Raw genomic sequence first — 9573 nt, 5'->3', positions numbered from 1 at the left:
AGCCTGGATTCTAAAAAATTCCTAGGAAAGTGAGGCCACAGCCAGAAGAGGTTATTGTGCAAGAGAAATGAGCAATCTAATTTACAGACAAGCACAGAAATGAGGGCCAGATAGCTGGGAGAAAGGGTCATTAAAAGCTTGTACTACATCCTGGATGTTCCTAGCTATTGAATCCTTCCCATATGTTCCAATCAATTACTGAAGATTAGTCACAAAGAGCAAAGGTATGTGTGTGTACGTGTGTGTGTGCATGCGTGTGTGTTGGGGCAGCAGGCCAGTAACCAAACATACTGAGAAGTACAGAAAAAGCTTCTGTTATACTTTCAGGAAGCCACAGAATCACCCGATGCACTCCCTGTGATTATGCTCAGGGGCCTGACTACGCCATGACCTGGTTCTACAACATGCCTTTCAGATCTGCCAACAGCAGCCATCTCTCTTTGAAAAAGCATGCTTCACAGGCCTTTCTTTACCTTCCCTAGCTGCCCAAGTAAAGTAATTGTCTCCTTGAAGACACTTTCAGTGACTTCATTCATTCTCATCTCTGGCACCATAAATGGGACTGTCCTGTAAGCACAGCTTTGGGGTAATTGTAGATACTACAGGTTTCTGTTACTCATGGGTTTGGGAGTTCTGAGGACTGGACTCAGGGCATTTCACATGGTAAGAGCATGCTCTACCACTGAGTTATCTATCCTCAAGCCCCTTGGTGGTTCTAAATGTCATCCCCCTTTTATCCCCTCTGCAGGGTAGTAGCACACCAACCACCGTTTGCTCTGCTAAGGCAGCAAGGAACTTCCTGTTGGAACTTAGACTTTAGGGTTTGGTTTGGTTTTTGAGATAGGGCCTCACTCTGTAGCCCAGGCTGGGTTTGAACTTAAGATCTTTCTGCCTCAGCCTCCCAAGGGCTGGGATAACAGGCATGTACCACCACACTCTAACATCAGGCTTAAAAGAAAAACAGAAATCTAATACTACAAGGTTAGAGAAAAGAAAAATGCCAATACAAAACTCCATTTCTGTTGATTCTGTAAGTCTTGGCTGAGTTGAAGTCCAATTTCTCTTGACAGCCTGTGTCCAGGCTGCCAGTCACAGGAAGAACAAGTTTTCACACAGCTGGATGGCTGGTTCATTATGCAAAATCTGTCCAGACAGGAACGCTAGCTTGTGGGCATATTTGCAAGGAGCTGGAACTCGGATGGTACCAGGCCAATTCCAGTACATGTGGCACAGTTTGAAAGTCAACCTATAGACCAAAAAGAAAATGTGATCTTTATCACCTCCACAGGGGGTCGGAGGTTACAATCTCTTGGGGATAGAACACACAGCATACCCATCAGGAAACTGGAGGATTCAGAAATACCTAATGCTGCTTTGGGGAATTGTTGGTTTCATGTTTTTTTGGTTTTTTTTGGTCTTTTTGAAGCAGGGTCTCCCTGTAGCCCCAGCTGTCCTGGAACTTACTATGTAGACCAGGCTGGCCCTGAACTCACAGAGATCTGCCTGCCTCTGCCTCCCAAGTGCTGGAATTAAAGGCATGTGCCACCACGCCTGGCTTTGGGTGGCTTTTTGAGACAAGTTTTTACTCCTTTAGCATAGGTTGGCCTGGAACTCTACGTAGCCTCAAACCTGCAGTCATCTTCCAGCCTCAACTTCCCAAGTGTTGATATTATAGTTGTGAGTTACCAGGTCTGGAGGGAAATCATATTTTTATTATTTTTATTTCATGTGTATGGGTGTTATGCCTGTATGTAAGTGCATCTGTGTCATGCAATGCCTGCAGAGGCCAGAAGAGGGTGCCAGATCCCCTGGAACTGGAGTTATAGATGTTAGCTGTCATGTGGGTACTGGGATTCAAACTCGGGTCTTCTGTAAGAACATCCGGTCCTCCTAACCAGTGCTCCATCTCTCCAGTCCTGAAATCATTATTTTTACCTGGAATTGTTTATAAAGGATGGGTAAATTCTCTCATTTTAGGCATTTCCCTGTTTTTTTTTTTTTTTTTTTTTTTATTAAAACAAGAAAAACAACACAAAGAGGAAAAGTCTTTTTTTGTCTACAAGAAAATGCTCCAAAAGGGCACAGACCTCAGCAATGTTTACATAGTCTGAATTCAAGGGCACTGGGTCTGTGTGTCACAGACAAGGGTGCATGTCAACAGTCATCTGGAGTCATTTCATTTGGCTTTTTTGAGACAGGGCCTTGCTATTTATCTGGGACTGGCCTGGAACTTACGTACCCCTTCAATCCCAGCATTCAGGAGGCAGAGGCAGACAGATCTCTGTGAGATAGAGGCCAGGCCTGGTCTACATAGAAAGTTCCAAGCCAGCTGGGGCTACAGGGAGACCGTCTCAAAAACAAAACAAAACAAAACAAAAAAACAAGGTAGACAGCTCCTTAAGACACTTGAAGCTGATCTCTGGCTCCCACACCTATACACATACACACAGACAAAGACACCCATGCATACACTTCACAAAAGGGGTAAGACATCTTGGGGGACAGTGACTCCACCATAGATATTAAGCAGGACTCAGGACTGACAGTGCAAACAAGTTTTTTTGTTTTTTTTTGTCTTTTTGAGACAGGGTCCCCCTGTAGCCCCAGCTGACCTGGAACTCGCTATGTAGACCACGCTGGCCTTGATCTCACAGAGATCTGCCTGCCTCTCCCTCCTGAGTGCTGGGATTAAGGCATGCGCCACCACGCCCGGCTGAGAACAATAAGTTTTTGACAGACTTACCTCTGCATATGATCAGGGCTCAGGTTTGCAGTGTTGAGGACACAGATATAATGAGTAGGTATGCCACAGCCCTGCCTCACATGATGGGCAAGAAGGTAGAAATCCACCCTGGCAAAGAAAAAGCACCAATTGATGAGATGTCTGGAAGGCATCTCGGAGATCACTGTAGCCCCTTCACCTAGGGCTAAGAAATGCAAAGGACAAGATTATGAAGGGTGCTATGTCAGTACCACCCTCTAACCAACTGAGCTAACTAGCTAGCTAGGGACGTGGGGAGGCAGGGGGAGGGAAGCTGATGCCTACAATCCCAGTAAGCTAAGACCCTGTGTGTATGCCTATAATCCCAATGCTGGGGAGGCTTAAGAAAAGGACCTGTTGAAGCCAGCCTGGTCTATATACAAAGTTCCAGGCAAGTATGGAGTATATGAGATCCTGTCTCAAAAAGAAAGAGGAAAAAGTATATACCCAAGAGGTAAAAGCTTTGTTGCATTAAATATTTTTTATGATTGTAGACACAGCTCAGTGGTTAAGTGCTTGTCTAGTATGCATGAGGCCCACGGTTCAATCCCCACTAATACGAAATATACACATACACTGGGCTGTGTGTTTTGATGGGGATTGAGCCCAGGGACTTTAGGATGCTAGGCAACCACTCTACCACTGAACTCTATCTCACCCAAAGCTTTGTTTTTCAGCAGTAGAATCTCTTGAGAATCCCAACCCATAGCTCTCCAGCAATATTCAGGCAACAGGTAACTTCAGCTTCTTATTCTTCAACTGAAGATCCATGTTTTGCCACTTACCATTCACAGCTTGTTATGGTATGATCAACCACGGTCCCAGGGGAGGGGGTCACAAAGTGACCTGGAGCAGCAAGGTACAGATTGGTGCTGATTTTCTTCTGAACTACAAACACTACCATCTTGGGCTGGTAATTCTCAAAAGCTTCAAAGCACTTCTGCAGCTGAGGAATCTCGTAGCTGGCAACCGTTTTCAGCTGGCCATCAGACACTCCATCTCGGTATACCACGATCTTCTCTGGTAGACAGTGGTTTACCTGAAATAACACTGGTATGAGGGAACTCCCAGGGCCCATGGCTCAAAGACCCCTGTGAAAGGATGGCACTCATCGTGCAGACTGGAGACCTGACAGTTGGGCCCTGTGGTAGTTAGGCTAAAGCTGTGTGTCTGCCAGACAGGCCAAAAAGCTTCTAATCATTTCTAGTTTTCCTCAGAGTACTAAAACAGGCCTAGTACAGCAAAAATGCTTAATTTTTTTTTTTTTTTTGAGACAGGGACTCCATGTAGCCTGAATCTTACTAGGTAGACCTGGCCTGGACCTCAGAGAGATCTATCTACCTCTGGGTCCTGAGTGCTGGGATTAAAGATGTGTACCACCTTCCCAACCCTAAATTTTTATTTATTTCTTTATTTTATTTTATTATTTTTTTTGTCTTTTTGAGACAGGGTCTCCCTGTATCCCCAGTTGGCCTGGAACTCACTATGCAGACCAGACTGGCCTTAAACTCAGAGATCTGCCTGTCTCTGCCTCCTGAGTGCTGGGATTAAATGCATGCACCACCACACCTGGCCAAAATTTATTAAAAAAAAAAAAAAGGTTACATCAAGGCTGGGTGTTTATGGCACACACATCTTTAATCCCAGCATTCAGGATGCAGAGGCTGGTGGATCTTTGTGAGATGGAACCTGGTCTACATTGGGAGCTCCAGACCAGCTGGGGCTACAGCAAGACCCTGTCTGAAATCAACAACAAAAAACCCCAAATTAAAAGCTAACAGGAAGGAAATTAAGGGACGAGCCAGTTTCTTCTACTTGGATTTAACAGTACCAACTGTCTAGGCAAAGAGCCTGATGACGTGTCAAGGTGAGTCTAGCAAGTGAACACACTCCACAGCCTCATCCTCAGACTCAGACATATGAGGAACGTCAAAGTAAAAGGGCTTTCTGCTAAACAGTATCTTACAATCTATTAGACTGTGAAATACATTAACTATAACTAATAAAGTGGGTTCCAGTTGTGTTCAACTTTAATAACTCAGAGAGTAAGTTCAATTCCTTTTTAAATTAGAAGTTTCAGGATCAGGGTCTGGGGAAGGGGCTGCAGGAGCCATATCAGGCCACGAAGGTGGCAAGAAGAAGACCCTGAAACAGCCCAAGAAGGAGGCCAAGGAGACGGATGAGGAGGCCAAGGAGGCGGAGGAGGAGGCCGAGGAGGTGGAAGAGGCCAAGGAGGTGGAGGAGGAGGGCGAGGAGGTGGAGGAAGCCGAGGAGGTGGAGGAGGAGGCCGAGGAGGTAGAGGAGGAGGCCGAGGAGGTGGAGGAGGAGACCGAGGAGGTGGAAGAGGCCGAGGAGGTGGAGGAGGAGGGCGAGGAGGTGGAAGAGGCTGAGGAGGTGGAGGAGGAGGCCGAGGAGGTAGAGGAGGAGGCCGGGGAGGTGGAGGAGGAGGCCGGGGAGGGGAGCTGGAGGAGGAGGGCGAGGAGGTGGAGGAGGAGGCCGAGGAGGTGGAGGAGGAGGCCGAGGAGGTGGAGGAGGAGGCCGAGGAGGTGGAGGAGGCCGAGGAGGTGGAAGAGGCCGAGGAGGTGGAGGAGGCTGAGGAGGTGGAAGAGGCCGAGGAGGTGGAGGAGGAGGATTACTGTGAGTTCAAGGCCAGCCTGAGCTATATAGTGAGTTCTAGGTCAGTCTGGGCTACAGGGTAAGACCTTATCTCAAACCTCCTCCACAAAAACAAAACCCCATCTTTTTGAACTTAAAGTTCAATGTTTTAAGCTGGGCATGGTAGCACGACCCTTTAAACCCAGCACTAGGGAGGCAGGGGAACTCTCTGAGTTTGAGGTCAACCTGGTCTATGTAGGGAGTTATTCCAGGCAGGGCTACGTAGCTGAGACCTTGTCTAAAAAGAAATTTCAGTGTCTCAAATCTTTTACAAATGTCCCCTTTTTCTGAGCACTCTCATACTCCAACATGATTCATCTTCACAGTCACTGAAATTACTGAGTTCATGATTCTTTTTTTTCCTGATTCACATGTCCCTCCTTTTTTGTGAGAAGACTTCAATGTCCTCCTGACTCTCTTGTACAGAGTGGCACTCAAGGCTCCAGGTCCTAAACTAGGGTTTCTTAGCTGCAGCACGCCAGTACTGGGAGCCAGATGAGTATTCACTGTTAGGACTGGCCTGTGCTCTTTAGAGCGCTGCTTGGTGATGTCCCTAGTCTCTGTCCACTAAATGCCAGCAGCAGTTTTCCCCAGACATAATCAAAAGTGTCTCCAGACACTGCCAACTATGAAGACAAAAATGCGAGAGTTGAGAACCACAACCTTAGCCACAGAGCACACAGAAGATTCAAACCACACTCATCAAAGATCTTCCCTTGCACTCAACTTTCAGCAGAGAATAAAAACTTGGAACTGGTGTCTAAGGGACAGCCCCAGGAGCTAGCCTGGTACTTGTCTATTTCACTGGTTGGGGTTCAACCTCTTCCTCCATCTTGCAAATTCCATTCTGCTACAGTTAGAGCTTTCTTAGTTTCCAAGGATTCCCCTACCGATACACTGTGGTAAGACAGAGGTAATGCAGGAGCTCAAATGTGCAAGAAACCTTACTTTTATAAATAAGCAAACAGAAAAAAGATATTGGACTTGTGGTCAGGAGACCTGGGACTGAGTCTGACTCTACTGCTTCTTACCTGTGGCTTTGAATATCTAGCTTCCTGGTGAAAAAGTGAGTAAGAAGATCACCTCACCATGTTCTCAAGGTTAAGAGAAACCTTAACCTTACATAAACACACACGGCTAGGGAGAAAGCAGAAAGAGTAAAAGTGGGTAAAAGTGCTTCCTGTGTAAGCATGGAGACCTGAGTTTGGATGCCTAGCACCCACATAAAAGCCAGGTGCGGTACACGCACCTGTAATCCCAGTGCTGGAGGGATAAAAAGATCCTGAGAGCTCACTAACTAATTTAACTTACTTTTATACACAAAAGCTGAGGTCAAACTGTGTCAAGAAATTACTTGGAAGTAGAGAGAAAGAACATAATGAAATTAGTGGAATAAAAAAATAGAAATTGAATTTGTCTGAGGTGTTCCTACCACCAACTCGTTTAGCCTGTGCTAATCACACTGAGTGTGAGGCACCAGACTGGCAGTTTCCAGCAGAATCTAAAGACCTGACTCCAGTTATCAAGGAACTGAAAAATGTAAATCTAGTCGGCAATGTTAAAATTTTCTGGGTCACCTAGTCTATCCTCATTTCGCAATTTAAAACTATGGTCCAGGAAGGGGTTACAATTCAAGACCAATCACAAGGCTAAAACATAACTACTCAATGTATTTCATAAGACTATGTGAGTGCTCCAGAGGTACACGACTAGTGTATGACCAGTGCTTGAGTGCAGGCATGGGCTTACCCATGATGATAGTCCTAGCACTGGGCACTGAGTTGGAGATGCTATTTTATTTGAAGCTCAATTCACAGAACAAATATGTCTACTTGATATGAGTCATTGTATTGCTCAGTGCAACTCAGAAAACTGAAAACTATTTTGTTTAGAGACAGGATCTCATGTAGGGCAGGCTGGCCTTGAACTCACTATGCAGCCAAGGCTGGTCTTGAACTCCTGTTCTTCCTCTCTCCACCTACCAATTTCTGGGTTTACAGGTATATGCCACTTCCTCCAGCTCTTCAAAATTATTTTGGTGCCATCCAAACCCTCATGGAACTCAAGTGAGAACTGGGAGCCAGACATATAAAGCAAATATCCCCAAGAATTTAATTAACATCATATAAGTATAGGTAAAATGCTATGAGGGGGTGGAGACTGTTGCTCAGTTGGGAAGTACTTATCTAGCATGCATGAAGTCCTGGGTTAGCGCCCTAGCATCATATAAACACAGGTGCCAGGACTGGTGATGCATGCCTTTAATGGAATCACTCAGGAGACAGAGACAGGCGGATCTCTGTGAGATAAGGCCAGCCTGGTCTACATACTGAGTTCCAGGCCAGCTGGGACTACAGGGAGACCCTGTCTCAAAATGACAAAAACAAAACAAAATGGGGTGTGGAGGTACATGACTGTAATCCTAGAACTCGGGTGATGTAGGCAGAAGGATTAGAAGTTCAAGGCTTATCTCACTTGCATAGTTTGAGGCTAGCCTGAGTCACATGAGAACCTGTCAAAAAAATAATAAAAGAAAAAAATAAAATGCTCTGGGAACAGAAAAAGTGTAAAAGGAAGAGTATGTCAGGACACATGGAGCAAAAGAATGGCAGACAATTCAGGCAGCAAGAGGGGATGGTTGTAAGAAAGCAGGAGTGAAGCCCAAGCCGTGGTTACACAAAGGGTGATGATTGGACAGCAACCAGTAACAGCTCCCCACTTTTAAGATCCCTCCAGGAAAAGACTGCAGAAACCAGTTGAAGAGGAGTAAGAAGAGGTATCAGGATACCACTTCGATGTAGGGCATCAAAAGACACAAAAGAGATGGGTATGGTGGCGGACACCTATCATACTACCACTGGGGAGGTTGAGGCAGGAGGCTAGCCTGAGTTATACAATAAGAGGTAATGTCAGAAATATGAGTAAAAGTAATAACCTATTTATCGGGACTAGTGCAGACCATTAGATCTAAGTCAGAGAACTGTCACAGTGTGCAGTGAACTTGAAGGTGCCCAGATAAATCTGAGAGGGGGATATGCACAGGGAGGAGGTGTCTGAGCTCTGCAGTTTACTAGGTCAAGGGGCTAGACAAGGTAAGCTGGGGTGTAACTCAATGGAAAAGTGCCCTGGCATATGCAAGGCGCTGGGTTTTATCTCCAGTAGCACAAAAGAGACCAGCTAAGCTATCTGCAATGGTGGGCACAAGGAGTGGTGGACAGGAGTGAGGAACATCCCCCCAGACAATCGTCACTTGTTCAAGTGCACGTGTTCTGAACCTCAACCTCCTCCTAATTGTGAGAAAAGAGAAGCAGGAATTGAAGTGCAGAAAGAATGTACTGTCTCCCATGCCACAGGTACAAGGGAACTTCCCAGCTTTCTAGGACCTAATGTTGGTCAAAGATGGTGCTGGAGCCAGGTGTGGTAGTATACTCCTGTAATCCCAACATTTGGGGGGCTGAGGCAAGAGGATAAAAGGTTCAAGGGCAGACTGGGTTACATAGCGAGACCTTGTCTCAAAACAAAAAACTGGTCCAGCTCCTAGGTAACCTTGGCTAGTCATGAGACATTTCTGCAGCAGTTCCAGGTTTCATTAACCAGAGCTCAAGTCAGTATTTTTAAAAGCTCCAGCCAAACAGCAGATCAACTCAGGATCAGGGGCTTAGTCTTTTCTAAGAGATAAAGCCTCTGAGGCAGGTGTCAAGCCTGTTTTGATTTTCTTACTTGAGTGGAAAGTAACAATAGCACTCTGACTCACAGGGTTTAAGTGGCCAACAAAGCACACATGTAAAGCCCAGGCAGGTAGTGGGACAAGTGATTTAGGAGCTCAATGACAGGCTGTGCAACACTGGGAATTCTTGAGATGAGTTCTAGGGAAAACTTTCCTTCTCCCTTGCTTTTGCATCATGTTGGTGATCAAACCAGGTAACTGCTCTATCACTGAGTTACATCCCCAGCATACCCTCAAGATATTTGCATGAGAAATTTCTGACACAGTCAAAATCAGTTTCGTGCTACTATTAATATCACACTCACCTTTTCTACTTCGATTCACAAAATATACAGTAAGATTTTGCAGAGGAAATGATGTATGATATTGCAATGTACTGTAACATCTTTCTAGCTATTATTAAGTCAGACATTACAGGTATTTGCAAAAA

At 45.6% G+C, this 9573-nt stretch overlaps 1 protein-coding gene across 1 annotated transcript in view; it reads right to left on the bottom strand.

The window, feature by feature from the left end:
* Piwil2 (piwi like RNA-mediated gene silencing 2) overlaps positions 1 to 9573 on the bottom strand; it is a 70092-nt gene continuing 60519 nt past the window's right edge. Inside the window, exons 20-22 of the mRNA XM_008850403.3 lie at positions 3547 to 3800; positions 2744 to 2851; positions 1 to 1246 (exon numbers count right to left, since the gene is read on the bottom strand). Coding sequence (XP_008848625.1) covers positions 1090 to 1246; positions 2744 to 2851; positions 3547 to 3800 — 519 coding nt within the window. The 3' untranslated portion in view covers positions 1 to 1089. The remainder of the gene's footprint in view (positions 1247 to 2743; positions 2852 to 3546; positions 3801 to 9573) is intronic.

Source organism: Nannospalax galili, unplaced genomic scaffold (assembly GCF_000622305.1).
Source record: "Nannospalax galili isolate Female #2095 unplaced genomic scaffold, S.galili_v1.0 scaffold291, whole genome shotgun sequence".
Classification (NCBI taxonomy): Eukaryota; Metazoa; Chordata; class Mammalia; order Rodentia; family Spalacidae; genus Nannospalax; species Nannospalax galili.
The sequence above is the reverse complement of the archived record's forward strand: the minus strand, read 5'-3'. Positions and strand labels throughout refer to the sequence as shown.